This window comes from Dipodomys merriami, unplaced genomic scaffold (genome assembly GCF_024711535.1).
Source record: "Dipodomys merriami isolate MVZ:Mamm:240054 unplaced genomic scaffold, mDipMer1.0.p SCAF_27, whole genome shotgun sequence".
Classification (NCBI taxonomy): Eukaryota; Metazoa; Chordata; class Mammalia; order Rodentia; family Heteromyidae; genus Dipodomys; species Dipodomys merriami.
In genome coordinates this window covers 2,040,453-2,062,551 of record NW_027204159.1, presented here as the reverse complement: position 1 = coordinate 2,062,551, position 22,099 = coordinate 2,040,453, and the positions used below count along the sequence as shown (strand labels likewise).

Genomic DNA, 22,099 nt, shown 5'->3' with positions numbered 1-22,099 from the left:
ATGGGGCTCAGAGAAGTATATATGATGTTGGCCTATTATCACGGCTGACAAAACATATCTGTTTTAGCATTACAGTTTTTTTTTGTTGCTCCTGGGGCTTGAACTCAGAGCCTGAGCACTATCCCTGAGCTTTTGTGCTCAAGGCTAGCCCTCTTACTAATTGAACCACTGCTCTACTTCTGTTGTTGTTTGGTAACTGTAGGTATTTCACAGACTTTCATGCCCAGAGTAGGTTTGAACTGTGATCTTTAGATCTCAGCTTCCTGATAGCTAGGATTACAGGAGTAAACCACCAGTGCCTGGCTGCTTTTAGCATTTTTAAGTTAGCCAAAGTAAAAAGCAAAAAAAAAAAAAAAAAAAAAAAAAAGATCAAAAATCAAAATATTAGCCGGGTGCTGGTGGCTCACGCCTGTAATCCTAGCTACTCAGGAGGCTGAGATCTGAGGATCACAGTTCAAAGCCAGCCCGGGTAGGAAAGACTGTGAGACTCCTATCTCCAATAACCACCAGAAAACCGGAAGTGGCACTGTAGCTTAAGTGGTAGAGCGCTTGCCTTGAGCTGAAGAGCTGAGGGACAGCGCCCAGGCCCAGAGTTCAAGCCCCAAGACCGACAAAAAAAAAAAAAAAAAAAAAAATTAACACATGGAGAGGGTAGGTATCTTCAGCTAGAATTTTGGTAAATATATTTAGTGTAGAGAACCAAAATTCAAGTGCTTTATGAATTTCTGAAGTAGGGAATAAATTTTACATGATGGACTAGTATTTGACACAGTAAATTATGACTGGACAGTTTGGGGACAGGGCTTTTCTTTATATATCTCTGTCTATCTATCTCTATCTAATCCATCTTATATATCAATCTATATTCCTTCAGGAAAGTTATTTGAATCTCAAAATAGAAGATGAGAGAAGATGGGCTGAACTACTTCTGCATTTAGCACATAACAGCGCTTCCTGGTAGACAGGACAGGTTAAAAAAGTTGAGTTTCGTAAGGTCTGAGAAACTATTTGGAAATAGCATCTCTTATTTTATTACAGAGGCATCATATGTCATCTACTGTTTGGAAATACCTGACAACACAGACTAGGCCAAATGAGCAGCCAATGACTTAACAGCTATTAGCTAGAAATAATGACTATTAAAACCATATGCAGCTTAGGATTTTTTCCTGCAGTTCATCTTGAAGTTTTTTTTGTTTGTTTGTTTTTGTTTTTGTTTTTTTTTTGGGGTCCGGTCATGGGGCCTGAACTCTGGGTCTGGGCAATGTCCCTCAGCTCTTTAGCTCAAAGCTAGCACTCTACCACTTGAGCCACAGCACTACTTCCGGCTTTTTTCTTTTTGCTTATGTGGTACTGAGGAATCAAACCCAGGGTCTCAGACATGCAAGGCAAGCACTCTACCGCTGAGCCACCTTCCCAGCCCCCATCTTGAAGTTTTTAAACCAAACATTCTGTACTGTATCATTTTTCTTTTACCTAGAAATACTTTTATTTTTCATAATAATTACCCATTAATTTTAATGATATAATTAACTTCATTGGTGTTAATATGCAAATGTTAATTTACTTGAGATATTTTAGCTTTTGAGACTAGGCAGGGGCTGCTCAAATGGTACAGGGCTTGCTCAAAAGCTCAGTATCATAAAGAAAATATCATAAAGATCCCTGTATCTCACCCTGCATAAAACTCAATTCAAAATGGACCAAAACCCTTAATATAAGATCTGAAACTGAAAATACTAGTAAAATAGTAGATAAATCACTTCAAGTTATAGGTTCAAGCAATTATTTCTTGAATAAGACTAATAGCTCAACAAATGAAAGCTGGGAATCTCAACTGGATCATCTCAAATTAAAAAGCTTCTGCACTCAGGAAATAATGATCAGAAGACAAGGTAGCTTACAGAATAGGAGATATTTCTTGCCAGCTAGTTATCTGAGAAAGGAATAACATATAGACTATTATAAAGTGTTCAGAAATTTCAGAGTTGAGAAAAGAATAATCCAATTAACAAAAGGGCAAATGAATAGTTTTGAAGGGAAATACAAATGGTGAATAAACCATAAGAAAATGTTCAACATTCTTAGCCATAACGAAACATTAAAATTCTATTTCTCCCCAATCAGAATGATAACCATCAAGAAAGCATCAAATGCTAAAAGTATAGGTGATACACTAAATAAAGAAAACACTTTTACATTGTTGTGAGATTTGAAGACAAGGTCACAGTCTAAGATCTAAGTAATCGAAGTCTAAGATCACTGTACAATACCAGTATGTGTGGAAGTGCTGTAACATAAACGCATTAGCTTATACATGGCTCAATGGTATAGTACTCATCTAGTAAGCTCAAAGTCTTTTATTAAAATCAATTAAAAATAGGCAGAATTTTCCTGGTTAAGACATGGCTAGGGATTGAGAACAGAAACACTGTAAGCAGGGGTACAACCTGCAAATGGGAAATAAGAGGTGGGCTCAAGAAACAATTCTGAGGCCCATTAAAGACTGAAGCCAGACTCTGGAGTCTTAAATGCTAGGTGCCATCAAAAAGCAATGTTGAGTCGGGTGCTGGTGGCTCATGCCTGTAATCCTAGCTACTCAGGGGGCTGAGATTTGAGGATCGAGGTTCAAAGCCAGCCCAGGCAGGAAAGTCCATGAGACTCTTATCTCTAATAAACCACCAGAAAACTGGAAGTGGTGCTGTAGCTCAAGTGGTAGAGCTCTAGCCTTGAGCTGAAGAGCTAAGGGACAGTGCTCAGGCCCAGAGTTCAAGTCCCATGACTGACCAAAAAAAAAAAAAAAAGGCAATGTTGAGACACCAAAGACTTTTCAAGAGAGGATTTACAAGTAATAGTGAAGCAAAAGTAGATGGTTAATTAGACAAAGAAGAGACAATAATTCTAGGAGGAGATTGGTGCTCTTTAGTGAAACATTTACCCTATCATTTTTTTTTCTGATTTATCTGTTTTTTTTTTCCTGATTTATCTGTTTCAAATACTCCCCTGCTTCTTTCTATAAAATGAAGACTATTTTTAAAAAGGCTATTATTTTCTTTTAACTTAGATCTTTCTCCCCCTCATCTAACTAAATCTTACTCATTCTTCAAACCCTGCTTTTAGCATTGTTCAATCAGCTGGGCTGATTGTGCTGTGATGGCCCACTTCAGCGTTATCTCTAATGGTAATCACAGATTTCATGCAGATTTGAAAGTATGGCACCTCAATGTCTAGATACATGCCACAGGGCAGGTCTCAATACATACTTTATGAGCAAATGCCTAAATTCTCAAGTTCCCAGTATCCAAAGGCCACTTAAATTGACAAACTAAACTTACAGGAGAGAAATTCTGAGTAGGCAAACTCAAACCCAGAATTTTAGAAATAATGAAATTCCATAAAAATGAGTCACTGAGGAAAATAAGTCAAATTATTTTTGGAGGCCTATTCTCACAATAGGAAATCTATCAACGTTAACAGCACTGGAGTACAGAATCTGACTCATTAGGGAACTGTTTGAAACGCTCAATATCAGAAAAAGAATACCAGAACTCATTGTCAGTGATCAAATAAAACCACTAGCAATGTACATTCCTCAGAAAATTCCAACAAGAAGATAAATGGTTTGTAAAAATTACAGTCCAGGCACGGCAGATCAAGGGGAATAGAATTTAGAGCAGTGGAAATTTTAGAGCCTTCCTCTGTTGCTGATCACAGCAGTAAATTGCATTTCAAAGTGTTTTCATAGAAAAGTCACTAAGAAAATCAGTGTAACACTGAACTACTAGCAGATTTTAAACGCAACAGAATCTCTCAGAGGATAAAGGCCTGATTCAATCTAATTAGCTATGTATTTTCAATTGATTAAAAATAGTAGGTCCACAGTCCTCAGTGGCTCATGTACAGGGTAAGGGACTACAACTTCATCAGAGTGTAACTAGTATGAATGTACATAGCTTAGGCATTGTTTTTTAAAATATTATATTTCTGGGGTACTGTACTAGACAAAACTCACAAGGTCCCAGTGTTAGACTGCTACATAACAAGTATGTCCTAGCCCATCTTATCTGTTAACTTTTCCCACTTCCACATAAACATAATAACTTTGCCCTTGCCAGGCACCTGTGGCTCATGTCTGTAATTCTAGCTACTCAGGAGGCTGAGATCTGAGGATCATGGTTCAAAGCCAGGCTGGGCAGAAAAGTCCATGAGACTCTTATCTCCAATAAACCACTCAGAAAACTGGAAGTGGCATTATTGCTCAAGGTAGAGCACTAGCCTTGAGCTGAAGAACTGAGGGACAGCATCTAGGCCCAGAGTTCAAGCCCCTCAACCAACAAAAACAAAACAACAACAAAAACTTTGCCCTTAAGCCCATATTACCTGCCAGATACCACCCTAGTTTTCTCTCTCCCACACTTTACCTCCTTTCTCCACACACTGAAATTTGATTTTTACCACTGCCATTGAACTGAAAATGCTCTTGTCTCCTTGTGGCTTCAAGCTATGAATATTCTTGGAATAATTGTTTCTGGATCTGGATCTTTGTTTACATTTAGTTTGACTAATCACTGCTTCTTTGAAACACTTCCTTTAGCTTCTAAAAATACTAGATTATGAGTACTTTTTATTCTCAGTCTGTAGAGGAGCTTATGATGATCTCATGTACATGTATGGCTCTATCACAGAGCTACTCATGACTTCCAGTTCTAGATTTCCTCCACACACTTCTCAGTTCAGTGCACTATCACCTCGCTTGTCTCTAGTATTAGCTTCTTTTAATTTGATGTCCAAACTGAGGAACAAGTGGCATGTCTAGAATGAAGTCTGATAATTTCACATCCTTACTTTACAAATTCAGATGGTCAGTAACATCTAAATGCCTTAAAACAGATTAGCTTATAGATTGGTGTATAACTGCAATTTCTAGTTTTATTTTTCCTTTTTACTTAAAAAAACTTGCTCTTATTGTCCACTCATTATAAAGACACTTTCAAAATAGTGGACAGGAAGAGTGTGAATTCACAGGCTTCTGGCAACCTTTACATAGTCTAATGACCTATTTTAGAATTTTGTAAATGTATCATCAAACCCAGTCTTAAAGATTTCATAATTTGTTTCACTCTCATAACAAAGACAATATCTGCAAGTCCTGATTCTGTAAGATTCTTTAGGTTTCCATCAACAGTTTAAATACTCTTTCACAGGTTTACTTTCACTGTACATCAGCCAGGAAACTCATTCCAAGCAGTAACACTCACCCCTTGTTATTACAACCAAGGTTTGTTCTCACCTTAATTAAACTGCCACTTGTTAACATGACCACATCTTTTCCAAGCACTCATTCTATTCTTCTTAATTAGTCCACTTCCTGCTCCCAAATGCCCATTTCTTTTTTTACCTACATTTTTCACTGACCATTGATGTTACTTAAGTTCACAGAGTGTGTCTCACTAGAAAAATATTGGATAATAATGTATCAGTTGAGATCCATTAATGTCTGGTTCTTGTATTCTGAACCTATACAAGGTTCTTAGCCTCTAAACAGTGAGCTGAGCCATATTACAAAGGAGTATGAATGAATAATCTATGTCATTTTACATGAGGCAGAAAAAGCTCCTATATGACTGTCTACCTCAATCCTACATAGCACTTTCAGAGTACACATGAAGATGACAGAAATCTAAGACAATACTGACCTGCTACCTGAGTTACTGACTAGAAGAGAGATACTCTTCAGAGTTACAGGATCTGACTGGTATAAAATCTTCCTGTTTTGTTTTGTTTTTTTAATTTGCCAGCTTGAACTCTGGGGCCTAAGCCCTCCCCCTGAGCTCTTCAAGGCGAGCACTCTACCGCTTGAGACACAGCCCCACTTCCAGTTTTCTGGTGGTTAATTGTAGTTAAGAATCTCACAGGCCTTACTGCTGGGCTGGCTTTGACCTCAATCCTCAGATCTCAGCCTCCTGGGTAGCTAGGATTACAGGAATGAGCCATGGTGCTCAGCTTATCTCTCTGTTTTACAATCCATTTTTTTACAATCTCATTCATAACATCCTCAAATAAAGTAAACACCTAGGAATAAACCTAATGATGAAGGTGAAAGAACTCTCAAATGAAAACTATAAGTACTTGAAGAAATTAAAGATGGCACTGGATAGAAAGATCTCCTCCCATGTTCATGAATAAGCAGACTTAATATGTGAAAATGGCTATATTACTGAAAGCAATATACAGATTCAGTGCAATGTCCATAAAATTCTAATGTTATTTTTCATAGAAATAGGGAAAAACAACTCAATCCTAAAATGTGTATGGATATACAAAAGACCCTGAAGAAAGACCCTGTGCAAAAGAAAGCAATGCTGGAATTCCATTGTGTATATATACCACATTTTCTTGATCCATTCATCTACTGAGGGGCATCTGGGTTGGTTCCATAAAATGGAATTCTATGCCTCCATGAAAAAGAATGACATCACCCCATTTGTTAGAAAATGGAAAGACTTGGAAAAAAATTATATTAAGTGAAGTAAGCCAGGCCCAAAGAAACATAGGTCCCATGGTTTCCCTTATTAGCAATAACTAGTATATGTCTGAGACAAGTAGAAAAGGTCAAAAGCTATGTACATATGACCAGATAAGATAAAGTTAAGTGAAATGAACCCCAAGATAGGGACACAAGTGGTTTTTTCTTTCTTGCTATTGTTTCTAATGTATTTATAAGGTACCATGTGATTTTTTTGTTGCTTTGAATGTTCTTCCCCTGTGGTATAATCCCTGTTTTCACTGTATTTGATGATGTTGGTATAATCTGGGGAGGGGAAGGGAAAATATGTTTAAATAGGGATACAGGTTGACCCATTGTAACAATGAGATGTACAAGACACTATGTTGAAAAATGAACTTTACAATTTAGGCAGGGGTGGTGGTGGTGGGGGGAATGAAGTTTTGAGAGGTGGGAGGGAAGGGATGGTAGGGGAAAACAAAGGAGGAGGTAAAAATCCTTGGTAAGAAATGTACTCACTACCTTGTTCATGTAACTGTAATCCCTGTGTACAGTACTTTCACAATGAAAACCTTATTTTAAAAAAGAAAGCAATACTGGAGATAACACAATAGCTAACTTCAAATTATAATACAGAGCAATAGTAACAAAAGACCATGATACTGGCACAATAACAGACATGTAGACCAATGTAACTGAAGATCCAGAAGTAAGTCCATATAACCACAGTCATCCGAGTTTTGACAGAAGAACCAAAAGCATAAATTGGAGAAAAGACAGCCTCTTCATCAAATAGTGATGGAAATACTGGATATCCACAGGTGGAAAGCTAAAACTAGATCCCTAACCTTCTATAAAAAGGAATGGATCAATGATCTAAATTCAAGATATGAAAACTTAAAACCACCAGAGAATATAAGGGAAATATATGAAGATAAAGACATTGATAACTCCTTTTTGAATAGGAATCCAATTGCTCAGGAAATAACAACAAACACTGACAACTGGAAATTCATCAAAGTTTCTGTACAGAACCAAGAGACAACTGCAAGATGGGAGAAAATATTTGCTAGCTAGGTCTATGATAAAATGGCAATAATGGTGCATAAATGTGTGAAGAAATATTCAACATCCTTAGCCATAAAGGAAATGCCAGCCCAAAGTATACTGAGACTTCATCTCATCCCAGTCAGAACAGCAATCAAGAAAACAAGGGCTGACAGTACATAAAGTGGTAGAGAAACACAAGGCTCCAAGGTCAAAACCTATTTTTTCCAAAAAGAAGAAGGAAAAAGCAAAAACAAGTGGCAATAAATGCCAGTGAGGATGTGAGGAAAAGGAACCACTGTAGATAGAAATGTAAACTAATACAGCCACTATGGAAATCAGTATGGAGGTTTCTCAAAAATTTCAAAACATACCTACTATATGATCCTACTATACTATACATATATATGTGAATTATATATATATATATATATATATATACATACTTGCATATATATATATATGCCCAATAGTACAACTAGCATGTAATAGAGATACTTGTACACTCATGTTTACAGCAACATAAAAAACTACTGAAGCACAATGAAAACTATAAAATCAGCCTGTAAAATCAACTGATAAATATTGTGGTAGACATATATACATATATATATATATGTATATAAATGTGTATATATACACAATAAAGTATCATCTACAATGAAGAATGAAATTATGTCATTTGTAGCAAAATGGACAGAACTGGAAATATGTTAAGTGAAATAAGCCATACTGAAAATATCATTCTCTCTCATATGCAAATATGGACCCAAGAAAGAAAAGAATGACGTGAGTGTAAAATGCAGACTAATTGGCAGTTGGAGTAAGTCGGCAACGGATGCAAAAGGGTAAGGTAAATATGATTAAATACTTCATTAAATACGTCATACTCATGTATGAAAATAGAATAAAACTCAGTAAAATGATAAACAGAAGTGGGGAGGTAGGATAAGAAAGAGTAATGGGGTGAATTTGATTAAGGTACATTATATGCACTTATGGAAATATCACAATGAAAACCCTTTGTGTAATTTATATGTGCCAATAAAAATTAAATTCATGAAGCTATTAAGATGTAATCCTTGTTACTGTAATAAAAGTTTACCTTTCTTATTTAATGGAGTATCTTTTGCCACTATTTCAAACTTTCAGTTTTGAAGTGTTCCCATTTCAATTATGTCATTTTTCCATTTGTGGTTTTTAGGATGCTGTCGCAGGTTGAATAATTTAGTAAACCCACTTCTTACTTGCTACAAAAAAAAAATTTGTGTCTATCCTAATCACTGGACTAGATGTCATTTTACATACCCAAAGTGACTTGAGGATAGAGAGATTATTCTGGATTATCTAAAGAGGCCCGGTGTAATCCTATCTTGAGGGGGAAATAGGTCATAAAAGAACAGGTCATAAAAGAAAGCAAGACAAAAACAGCAGAAATTGAACTGATACACTCTGATGACACAGGAAGGGGCCATAAACCAAGGAACGTGGATGGCCTTTAGAAATCAGCAAATGCAAGGAACAGATTCTCCCCTTCTCCAGAAGGAATACAGCTCTGGTGGCACCTTGATTTCAAGTCCTATGAGTCCATGCTGGACTCCTGACGTGCAGAGCTGAAAGGGAATAAACCTGAGTTGGTTTTGACCATTTCATTTGTAGTAAATTGTTATAGAAACAATAAGGTGATAAATACAAATGTCTTACTCATTTGCTTTTATCCTGAACATTTTGACAGTGACTTTCTAAGTCTTACGTGTGTTAAAAATGTCTTCATCTAGATTCTTCTTTTCATCTTTACCTAGATGTAAAGATTAAGGGCTACTGGGTAAAATTTGCTTCTCCCTGTATTCTTTACTCATTCTTCTGTGTTAAGGAAGTAGAAATGCGCTGGGAAGGTGGCTCAGTGGTAGAGTGCTTGCCTTGCATGCATGAGGCCCTGGGTTTGATTCCTCAGCACCACATAAGCAAAAAGAAAAAAGCTGGAAGTGGTGCTGTGGCTCAAGTGGTAGAGCGCTAGCCTTGAGCTGAAGGGCTGAGGGACCACGCCCAGGCCCAGAGTTCAGGCCCCACGACCAGAGGCCCACCCCCCCCCAAAAAAAAAAAAGGAAGTGGAAATGCATGACTCAATCTCATAATCATGCCGTTTACTTACTTTTTACTTCATATAACATTATTTCTTTTTCCACTTTACTTTCTAAGTTATTTATTTTAGTTTCACCAATCAACTGGAACACAAAAATCAATTCACTGAGTCTTTTCACCTTTTACACTGTAAGAATCAGCTTGCATTTAGTATTCCCAGAGCTGGAAGCGTGCTTCACCCGCAAAATGAGAAACAGCAAAATCTGAAGGTTTTGAACCAGTTACCTCAGTTTTCAAACTTCAGGTAAAAGTTCATAAATTTCATAGATATCCCTGACACCTGGTAAGGTGTCTTGTGAAACATGCTATGCCTGTCCCAATCAAGAGACTTCTCAGAACTAAGCTGGTATGTGGGGAGTGGGAATGAACACACACCAATAGAAACATGCTGTGAATTTCACATTTTTTTTCCCAACATAAATTATACTTGAACTAATGTCTGCAAACCTAGAGACCCATAAATATAGGACAACAGAGAAACCATTTATGGAAGTCATCAAGGCAGATTGCTGAGCAGCATGTAGTCATTCATTGCATCTCTGTCACTTGACTTTTTCTATTGTTTCCACAAAAACTGTGTGTAACATTTCTAAGGCAATACCTTTATATTTAGGATGAGTAAATAGACATGCTGACAGAAGGGACTTTGCCAAGGTGAGATAAGGCATATTGCTGAAGGTTAAAAGCAAATGTTCAGAGTCTGCCACTTACTAATACCTGTACATCACTGAGTCTCATTTTCTTTGTTTGTCAAAGGGAGATAATATTACTGCTTCCTAGGGAGGATTTGGTGAGTAGATTTTAGAACAGACACTGGTGGATATAAGTAGTATTGCTAATGTATTCTATAGTGAGTTAGAACAGATCAAGAAAATGTGGTACACACCAAAACGAGCTTTACAACGTCGGTGCGGGGGGGGGGGAATGGGAGGGAAGGAGAAGGATTGGGATTGGGATTGGGGGGGGAGGCTGGGAAGGGACGTGAAGGGTAAACAAAAGGAGGAGGCTGCAATGCTTGGTAAGAAATGTACGCATTATCCTGCCCATGTAATTGTAACCCCTCTGTACAGTATGTTCACAAATAAAATAAAATAAAATAAAATTAAAAAAAAGAAAATGTGGTACATAAACACAATGGGATTTTACTTATCCATTAGAAAGAATGATATTGTACCATTTGTAAAGAAATGGAAAGTCACGAAAAAATTATGTTAAGTCAGGACCAGAGAAACAAAGCATGAATGTTTTTCCTTATATTTAGAAGCTAGATGTAGCTTATCAACTTAAAAGTAAATACGTTGAGTAGGATGCAAGTGTATACAAATGTATTAACTGAAATATGGTGGAATTAAGGGAGAATGCAAATAGCATAATTCCTTAGAAAGGCAAAGTCAAAGTTCAGCAAAATAAGACACCGGGGAGCTGGTACTTAAAAGAGGTTGGGTGAGGTCAAAGGGAAAAAGGTAGACAAATAATATCGAAAGGGGTGACATTGATCAATATTACTGTATTTGTATACAGCATTGTTAAGTGACAAAAAATGTAAGCTTAAAAATAATTATAGAATTAAAGGAGAATCTGGTGTTCTTTCCATGTTCCCTGTATCTTTAAGCCAGTTATGACTTGGTAGTATACTTCATTATTGAAAATCTAACCATAAATCGAACTATTTTTTCCTTAGAAAAATGTAGGACTTCTTTAATATTGATAAAGAGAAGTACAAGGAAAAAGTCACTTGAACTACATTCCCTGTACATATATATCCAGATAATATAAGTTAATCAATGGACAAATAAATGCTGGAATCTATGATTGTACTGTAAAATTCTGGTTCAAGAGTTCACATGAGAATAAACACTAACATAGCAGAATGGAATTTTGACTGAATAGAAATTTTTTCTAATTCTAAAGAAAAAAATCATTTTAATTTAGGTGTACACGCGAATAAAGCTATGCTATCTTGATGTCTTCTATGTTCAGTATGTTGTATTTTTAATCTGTATTTTTTTAACCTATTGATAATGTATTTTTAAAAGCAACACACTTTTTTTCTGGTGCTGAGGATTGAAGCTCCAGCTTCACCTATGTAAGCAGGCACCTAACACTGAGTTATCACCTCAGTCCTTTAAAAAGTATTTTTGAGAATTAAAGTTAGAAAATTAAGTTGCAAGGACTGGCCTCAGACTTCAGATCCTCATGCCTCAGCCTCTTAAGAAGCTAGGATTACAGGCCTGTACCACCACACCCAATGACATATGGTAGAATGCAGTCATAAAATGCAATGCATATTGAATGAAGTGGTGAGGTTGGGAGGGATAAGGGAGAATGATGAAAGGGGTGATACTGATCAAGATGCATTGTATTCATAAACTATTGAAATGACAACCCCCTTTCCACAACTAAAGATAATTTAAACATTTCCCAAGTTGCATTTTTTTTCAGAATTGCACATCTTCATGGATTATTTTAAAGTGCAAGTATTATTAAGACAGTGATAATAAGGCAGATGATGTTCCAGTTCTCATTTTTCCTTCTACCCAGAGCTAAATAGGCTTGTTTTCCTACACAGGAAAACAAAATATGGCCATCATACAAATACAGGTATACTTAACATTCACAGTGAACTACACATCCTTCAAGTTCAAGATATCTGAATTGTATGTACATATTATATACACATACATATAAACCAGAAGTTTATGTTGACATTTTTGTTCATAATTTAATTCTTTTGCAGGGGGATATGTGAGTTGTAGACCTGATATTTGTATTTATTAATAACATATCCTGACTACTCCTAATGGGCTTTTAGTACTAGCTGTTCCTCTAGTCTCTATTGCCATGGTCAAATTAAAAAGTGCCTCCCTCTGGGCAGGCAAATGGGTGGTAAGCTACATTAATTTCCCATGTTTCCCTAGGGCACAAACTACATGGTGTCACTAGTAGACTAAAAAAAATATTGAATGTCCTAATGGAAATAGAAACTGATATAACTATATGCAAGCACTGATTTTCTTTTTAATGCATTTAAAATTTTTTATTGTAAAGGTGAGGTACAGAAGGGTTACAGTTATATAAGTCAGATAAGGAGCATATTTCTTTATGGACAATGGTCCATGGTCATGCCTTTCCTTGTTCTCTCCCAGTTTTTCCCTCCCATACCCCCACCCACAAATTGTATAGTTCTTTTTCAACCTAGTGTCTAGTGAATACTATTGCTACATTTGTTCACCATTTGTTCCACCATTTCTGTGCCCCCTTGTCCTCCCAAAGGCAGATAAACAAACAAACAAAAGGAAAACAAAACAAAAACAGCAAGCAAGCAAAATAACCCTATTGCTTCCACTTCCTGGAGTTCATTTTGATAAATATTATTTTATATGATCAGATGCACATAGGTATTGTAGGCACTGACTTTCATTTTACAATTTTTGCAGCTGAGACAGAAAAAAACTATATGAAAATATATGAAGGAGCCTTGTTTTCCTTGAGTTTGTATTGAGGTAAAAACAATCACATGTACATGTAAAATTTTCCTGTGACTAACATCATGCTGAAGTACATTTACCTCGTGGAATAAGCTTTTGACTGTCTTCAACTTTGGATGCCTACCTAAAAATCTCAATTCTTGCACTGATACTCCCTAAACCAAGGAAGTACCACAGTTAAGCCTCAACTCTCTGAAGGTACATCTTTAAGAAGCTAAAAATAATGTGGTCAATTTACTTTCTGGCTTTGCTATTTCATTATGGGACAAGTCTTAGGAAACCTTTTGAATGACTAAATATGTCTACTGCACTGTCTCTACAACTTCAAAAATGAACCATTTTGTGCAGTTGGGCTTTGGTCAGGCTATGCTTTGGACAATAGCCCTTGTGACTTTTTTCCAACAACCACAGGTGTCGTCATGTTGACAACAATGTATACCTGGTTTCATTGCTAGAACAACTCTTCTGGAGTCAAGTTGTACAGTAATTTCTGCCACAGAAAATTCCTTAATTCATCAATGAAGGAAAAAAAATGTCAGTAGCAAAAGCATAAGAGAATCACATCTCCTTGGCCACATTCTTAAATTTCGCATAATTTTCGCATTTTTCTAACCTCATATGTCTGTAGTTTTTGTTTCTATTAGTAAATTTAGCAATCAATTTATTATATGCATTTTTTGTTTTATGGCCTTATGTATAGAATAGAAATGTTTTAGTGATTTTGACACAAATAATTAAATTTAAACTTATGATTCCGAGTCTTGTATTCTCCACAAAATGAAGAAAATACAGAAAATAAGCACTTACATACTCAGATAAATAGGTAACAAGTACATTTCTTTTTGAACAGTGTTACCCCTCCTCATTCATCTTCTCCTGCTTCCCCTGACTCCCCTCCAAGTTATAAAGTTCATCTCAAACATAGTGTCTAATGAGTATAACTCTTGCATTGGATTCCAATTCAAGAGTCCCACTGTTCTGATTCCCCTTTACTTCCCTAAATCTGATAAGCTTATATATAAGACAAAGGGTACAGAAATAAAAAAACAGTGACAACAGGGAATAAACCAAAGGAAAAAAAAAGAAAGAAAAAAGAAATAACAGTAAATAGTACACTAAAAAAAAACCCTCTTGTTTCCATTTCTTGGAGTTCACTTTGATAAACATCATTTTATAAGGTCATGTTCACATAGTTATTGAGCTACTGTGATCCTTTGTTAAGAATATCCTAGACAAATTCTAAATATTACAAATGAGAGAAACCATGCAGCCTATGTTATTTGAGTCTGGCTTGCTTTCTATAATATAAAATAGCTATTCAACAGACAAGTCCTCATATCTAAAACATAGAGAGAACTAAAAAAAAAAAAAACAAAAACAAAAAACTCCTTAGAAACAAATCCTCCAAGAAACAACAACCCCATTAGTAAGTGCGTTAAAGAATTAAAAAGAAACTTCTCTGAAGAAGAAGAAGGGTAAATAGATACATGAAGAAATGATCAACTTCTCTGGCCATGAAAGAAATCCAAATCAAAACAACATTGAGATTCGACCTTACCCAGTTAGAATGGCTATTATCAAGATAATAAATAATAACAAATGCTGTTGGGGATGTGGCTAAAAGGGGATGGATGCTACTATACTGTCGATTGGAATGTAAACTTGTTTAACCACTCTGGAAAGCAGTATGAAAGTCCCCAAAAAGACTAAACAGAGTTTCCCTATTACCCAGCAGTCCCACTCCTGAGCATTTACCCAAATGACCACAAACAAGGCCATATTAAACCTACCAGCACAACCATGTTTATTTCAGCATTATTTACCATAGTTAAGATATGGTATCAACCCAGATGCCTCTCAGTAGATGAATGGATCAAGGAAATGTGGTACATATACACAATTTAAAAGTTTATGCTTCTATGACAAAGAATGGCATTGCTCCATTCATAAGGAAATGAAAAGACTTTGAAAAAATTGTATTAAGTGATTCAAGCCAGAAAATAATTATTATTTTATTTTATTTTTTGGGGGGGACGTCCGGTCATGGGGCCTGAACTCTGGGCCTGGGCGCTGTCCCTCAGCTCTTCAGCTCAAGGCTAGCGCTCTACCACTTGAGCCACAGTGCAACTTCTGGTTTTTTTTTCTTTTTGCTTATGTGGTGCTGAGGAATCGAACCCAGGGCCTCATGCAGGCAAGGCAAGTGCTCTACCACTGAGCCATCTTCCCAGCCCCAGAAAATAATTTTTAAAGGAAAACTTGAAGCTCCCATCTAAAAGTATATCATAGCAGAAAATCGTTATTAAGTTACAATAATTTCCTGTTCAGCAAAACTAGATTGCTTTTCTATATTAAAAGAGAACTATTCAAAAATAAGTTCTTCAAAATACTTGTGTATAATATTTGTCTATAATTTTACACTGTGAAGCCCATTTGCTCCATATATAATAGAAAGTATTTAAGATGCCATCTTTATTGCTTTAAGATTTTGTTATAATTAAATCATAATACATAGATACTAGTAGGATGAATCAGAGTTGAACATGAGAAATTTTCAGTAGGCTCTATCTAAAATACTAAAAATAAGTTCCACCAATAATACAGCAAAGATACATGAAACCTCATTGTCAGTAGCTTCTCAGGAAATGTATATGTCAAGAGAATACTAATGATGAGTGGGCAGAAAAAAATCTGATTGCTGTAAAAATATATTGGGTTCTAGAGGCTCAGAAAAGATAATTTACTGTTTTATTTCCTTTCAAGAATCAGCCAGCATGCTTTATGATATTCTATGGATTTGCTTTCTGGTTTTCTACTTTCAGGGTAACTAAAGTTAGTTTATATTCTAAAGAAGTGTCAGGAAAGTGTATGAGGGGAGATATAACTAAGCAATCACACTATTTTGTGTAGTAAATACGGTGTTGAAAGGAATGTGACTAGGACCTAGTGGATATGAGGCTGAAGGAAGTAACAGGTGACAGGGCTGAAGAATGCTCCAGGGAAAGTAGAGGTTCATTTATAGATGAGAGAGGGGAGGGAAAAGGGGAGAGGCAGCGAGAAACTAGAATAGGAGGGTTAGAAGGATGGGATCCGTTAAAGAAAATAAGCTGACCAGATCTGGAATGCTCAGAAACCTCATTCTCTTAGAGGCTTAAGAAAATGCTCTAGGCATTTTTCTCCTGCTCCAGATTTTTTGTTGTTGTTGTTAACTTTCTCCTATTTGTAATACAATTGAACTATTTCTACTTTTTTGTTAAGGATAGTGGTGAGGAAGAAGAGAAGAGCTATTGAGTCCTCACATTTGGGAAAGACTTCAAATTTAGATGCATCATTTTTAATTCTCTTATAGAGTCCCAGAGATCTTTTGATAAGATTAAGATGTCACAATTTTAAAACCTGTTTTTTGCACTTCTTTCCTTCTCTTTCTACCTTCTTTCCTATACCACAAGAAAGGAAAGTGACCTGCCCTGAATATTATTTGACCTTTTAGAGACCCAGATTGATCTTGGGTAGCTGGCCAATGTTAACAATGGGTAACAGAAATAAGAGTCCCAAATTTGGTAATATGTTACTTTCATCTTCATTATCTATGAATAAATGTCAATTGTCATGCTGCTTTTTTGTCTAAACATGTTCATGTTTTTTAAAAAAACTTAATTTCACTTTTATCACATTGTTGAATCTTTTGGTAGTTTCCTAAGATTCTTTACTTTTACTTTTTTTGGGGGGAGGGGGGTCCAGTTGTGGGCCTGGGCGCTGTCCCTCAGCTCTTCAGCTCAAGGCTAGCACTCTACCACTTGAGCCACAGTGCAACTTCTGTTTTTTTTTCTTTTTGCTTTATGTGGTGCTGAGGAATCGAACCCAGGGCCTCATGTATGCAAGGCAAGCGCTCTACCACTGAGCCACCTTCCCAGCCCCTGCTTTTACATTTTTTTAAACTCTTCTTTGGACTTCCTCCCAACCCATGTCTCTGAGATAATGATGTATACAGCATGGTAAAGTCAAGTCTTGCCAATGCTATCTTGCCATATGGCTCAAAACTTTAAACTTCCATGTTGTGTTCTGTGAGTACTGTATAGTGTGTGGATTTTTAAATTGATTATATATCAATGTGTTGCTTTGGGAAAGGACTCTAACTTTTGTGAGGCGTAAAACATTATATAATGTACATGATGTTTTATAAATCACAAGTACTTCATTCATGAATACTTCATACATGTTGAATATATATCACAGAATCAATTTAGAAATTCTAACACACAAGAAAACGTTACTGCCTATAGAAAGAAATGAGTCACCTACAATAATTAAAATTAATTGTAATTGTGAAGAAGTATGGTGATAACCATAAAGTCACTCATCTAAAATTATTATTAAATAATATCACTTATGCCAGAAACCATGAATTGACACACCTCCTCCTTAATGAGACCCGAGTGTTCTTAATTCTAGTCCTGAGATGTAAAAGGCCTCAACTTAGGTCTCAACCTTATTGCTAAGAAACATTTAGAAATCAACAAAAAAATGGTGATAACTAAAGATTTTTTTCCACTAGAAAAATTCTTTAATTCAGTTAGTCTTCCTTCTTTGTTGTTTATATGCAGATAACTAGAAAACTTTGTCTTACAATTTTAAATCATTTTATTGAATTTTTTTAGGTCACTGTAAAACCACACTCAAAGACTAAATACCAAGGTATAAATCACCTAAGTTTCCCTAGCACTCTGTTATTTATATGAATTTCTGGGAGATTACATTTTTAACATAATAACATGCAGTTTATAAATTTTAAAGTTGATTTTCTAGACAGCCAAATGGTATCAATATTCAGCCTATCTACTCAAGGCCTTAAAAAAAGCAACTGGAAACACATTAGCATACATTTCCTGAGAAATGCAACATCCAAGTGACAATAATAAAGTTCCAATAATAACATTCTATAAGTATGCAGTCTCTCCTCCACCAATCTCAACCCTCCTGAGTAATCTCAGAAAATGTTTTATCTTGCTGAATAAAGATAACCTAAAAATATGTCTGGTCTGCTAGCAATCAGCAGGCCTTCCTGTCTGCTTGCTTGGAAACACACCAGCGGATGCTAAGCAACCTAAAGCCCAGCTGAGTGCCCTAAACAGGAGGCTGGGAGGTCAGAGGCAGAGGTGGTGGGGCACACTCTGTCTAACTCATGCAAGAAAAAAAAAAATCAGTGACAAAAACGTAAGTACTGAAGCAAATTATTTGAGTGTAAGTTTAACGTAATATGATGAAGTTAACTTAATATGATGAAGAAACATCCCGTTTCCTTGTCATTGTTGTAAACTCTGCAAAGGGAGTATTTTTCTGTTTAAAAGCTGAGACATTTGGAGAGCCAGCCTTTCCTTTGCTGGGGAGAGGTGTTATCCTCTGATTTGGTCAAGCTAGCTCTAGGGAAGTCACGTGGTTCACTGGAACACACTGTGTGGAGCCAGTAACTTCAGCATGCATAGCCCTGGAATTATTAGAAAGGGGAGATTGGAGCCTTGTTTTCGTGGTTGAGTTTGGCATATATTATTAAAACAAACACGTCTTCTTATAAATTAAAAAAAAACTACAGAGAAGGAAACAATATTGGAAGGAGAAAAGCCCTTGGATTTTCAGTTTCAGCATCAGTGAGAAACCATTATACACAATTCATCTTCTCAATTCTCTAGTTATCTTGATTTGGTGCTAAATACCAAGGGCGTCTGCATTCGTTCTCATTATAATTATACTTCCTTTCCAGCACTATAAATACACAAATTCCTTGAAAGAATGCTGTATGCTAGGTACATCAAAACAACATTTGGGTTTTAGCTATTAAAAGAATGAAGGGACACTGTCCAAGTCCTTAAAAGGCTCCACTCAACATTTGTTACTGTTTCTGATGATAACTTTTCTAACTGGGGTGAGATTTTATCTAATTAAGGTTTAAACTTCTCTTTCTCTGATAATAAAATTGAAAATTTATTCATAAATGTACTATATTAATTTCTTTTGAGGTACATTTATTAATATGATAAATAAATGTATTGGCTCAATTTTCATTGGATTATTTGGGAGTTACATTACTGAGGTTTCAAGGTACATTTGGAATTCTGGATGTTAATTTTTTTGTCAGATGAATGATATCAAAATTTTTTCTCATTCTGTAGGTTGTCTCTTCACTCTGTCATTTCTTTTGCTATATAGAAGCTTTTTAGGTTGATGTAATCCTGTTATTGTAGAACTATTCCTAGTAGATAAGGCATAGAATAGACGAGTTGATTTCTGAAACATGGCACATGACTATTCCAGTAGAATATTTTTTAATCATACAAAAGTTACTCTATCATTTGAAGCAAAATGTACAGGCCTCAAGGACTTAGACTAAGTCAAATAACACAAATAGCACATATTTTCTATTTGAAAATAGTTTTTAGATTGATCTTAATGAAATTAAGCATTACTTACAGTGATTACAGAGAGGCTGTGAAGCTAGTAGAAGGGAGAGAGGATATAAAGGGAGGGAGGATAAAAGAAAGTACTATATATAGAGAGTGACCATATTTCACAATAATCTATTATCTGAAGAACTAGGAAAGGTGAGCTCAGAAGCTTCAACAACAATGATAAGCATGTTAATTACCCTGACTTGTAACTGCATATTTTATCTATGTATTGAAATACCACAGTGTATATCATATTTATGTACAATTATTATATATTAATAAAAAATTAAAAATGTTTTTAAGGGATGGAAATGTTAATTCTGATTTGATCATTTCACACTATACCACAGTTCATAATTATGTATAATTAAAATAACAATAAAAATGACTCATTCTGATGAGCTAAGATGCATAACAACTAAACAAAATCATAAAACAAAATATCCTATCCCATATATGCTCACTGTTAAAGATCTGGTTGAGACTGAGAAAAACCATCTAGGGATATATCACTTGTCAGAATTAACATGGCAGATATATCACAAGGGATATGTCAATCGAGTGGTAGGTTCTGAGAAGATGTGTCTACCTTCCTTGTTTTCTCTAAGATAACCTGGATCTCCAAGAAAAGAAGGGCCCAAATGCTGGCAGAGTGCCCCCAGATATAAAACGCACATGGTCCTGACTAGTGGTGGTACCTCTTAAAAAGTCTCGCATGGCCTCTGAGATCTGAAGAGCTACTTGGATATTCAATTAATAAACTTACCAATTTTTAATGTTGTTTACTTCTATAATAGCAATGATCAATTTAAAAAATGGAAAGAAGGCTATTAATGAGACAAAAAAAATAGAACAGAGAAGAAAGGATTTAGAGTCCAAGGAGTTTCTTTCTAACTATATGAAACTGACTAGGAAAATGATCTTAAACTATATGGTGGGTAATCGCTTTGACATTTAATATGACAAGTATATGAGCCTCAAAAATAAATAAATTTCTTTCCTTGGGGATCTTAAGTTGGTCAGGGGAACAATAAGTAAATGAGTAATTCAATTTCTGATATTTATAGGTGATATAAAAATTAGGTGAGGTGGACATCATTTTTTAAATTTAATTTTATTTTATTTGTGAACATACTGTACAGAGGAGTTACAATTACATGGGCAGGATAATGCGTACATTTCTTACCAAGCATTGCAGCCTCCTCCTGTGTTTACCCTTCACATCCCTTCCCAGCCTCCCCCCTCCCCCCCAATCCCAATCCTTCTCCTTCCCCCCCTTCCCCCCCCTCCCCCCCGCACCGACGTTGTAAAGCTCGTTTTGGACATGACAACTTGTGCTTCTCATTGTTGCAACAGGTGAGGTGGACATCATTTTAACGGGTGGGCATATTAAGGCTCTGAGAAATTAATGTTTCATCACAGAACTCTGAATTCTGAGGTGTGAGGTGCAGTTAGGCTGGCAGAAAGGTCTGAGATGAAATATAAGTCATGTTAAAGAGAACATAATTCATCCTGGACACTTGTTAAGCTCTGTGTTTCTTGTCCGTTAAGTCAATACTCACAGGGTGATTAGACAATCCATCTTCTAGTTTGACAAGAAGACAACTAAATTTATACATGTATAGCTAAGCACTTTATTTCATACAATACTCTTTTTTTTCTGTGTCTGGTAAGTGGCTTTGGTTATAGTAGCACAGAGTTCTCTTTCCCATGCCCTTAGACTACTGCAAGTGCTGACTCTCACTTTCCAAGCTACTTAGTGGAATGACAGAGGTGCTAGGATTTTCTTTGACCCTGAACTCCTTCTTAATGAAAAAGAAACACATCATTCAATATAGATGAGCTCCTACCTCAATAAGAGTGGCTAGAAATAATGCAATGTGGCTGCCTTTGTCATGAAGTAATCACATTCTATCTTTGGTGACATGACAAGAAAAAAAATGGCTCATGTATCTTAATATTAAAAAGTTTTTAGGCTTCCTCAGTTTTTGTTCCTAGAATGTAATCTACAATTCTAATACTCTATGTTTTCTCACAATTTTATGCAAAAATGTTAGATTTAATGAAAGAGACTAAGAATGAAATGTACTGGTGTAAATAAACAAAGAAAAAAAACCTTACATTATACTTCTGGAAATTGTAATCTGGAAAACATGTTTTGCCTTTCTTCCCATTTATGTTTTGCTTTGCTTTTTTTAAAATTCTTTTTGGCAACTAACAAGAATTTGAACTCAGGACCTCATGCTCACTCAGCTTTCTAATTCAGCTGGAACTCTATGACTTGAGTTATACTTCCAGTTTAGTTTTTTTTTTTTTTTTTTTTTGCTGTCTATTTTTGTAGCATGAATTTTGCAGACTTTTCTGCCTTAGCTAGCTTTGAAACTTGATCATCTAGATCTCAGCTTCCCGGGTACCTAGGTTTATAGGCATATGCCACTGGAGCAAAGTTTCTGCTTGTGGTTTTAAAATCATAATTA

The 22,099-nt window shown here is 35.8% G+C and overlaps 1 protein-coding gene across 5 annotated transcripts in view; it reads right to left on the bottom strand.

Annotated features, from left to right (window-relative positions):
- Positions 1-22,099, bottom strand: part of Fer (FER tyrosine kinase) — a 371,379-nt gene that overhangs the window by 37,907 nt on the left and 311,373 nt on the right. The window contains exon 17 of one of the 5 annotated variants that reach the window (XM_070036020.1): positions 9,082-9,165. The exons of the other annotated variants lie outside the window; for them this stretch is intronic. Within the exon in view, the coding sequence (XP_069892121.1) occupies positions 9,132-9,165 (34 nt within the window). The 3' untranslated portion in view covers positions 9,082-9,131. Of the gene's footprint in view, positions 1-9,081; positions 9,166-22,099 lie in introns of those variants that run through there. 5 annotated transcript variants of the gene reach the window in all.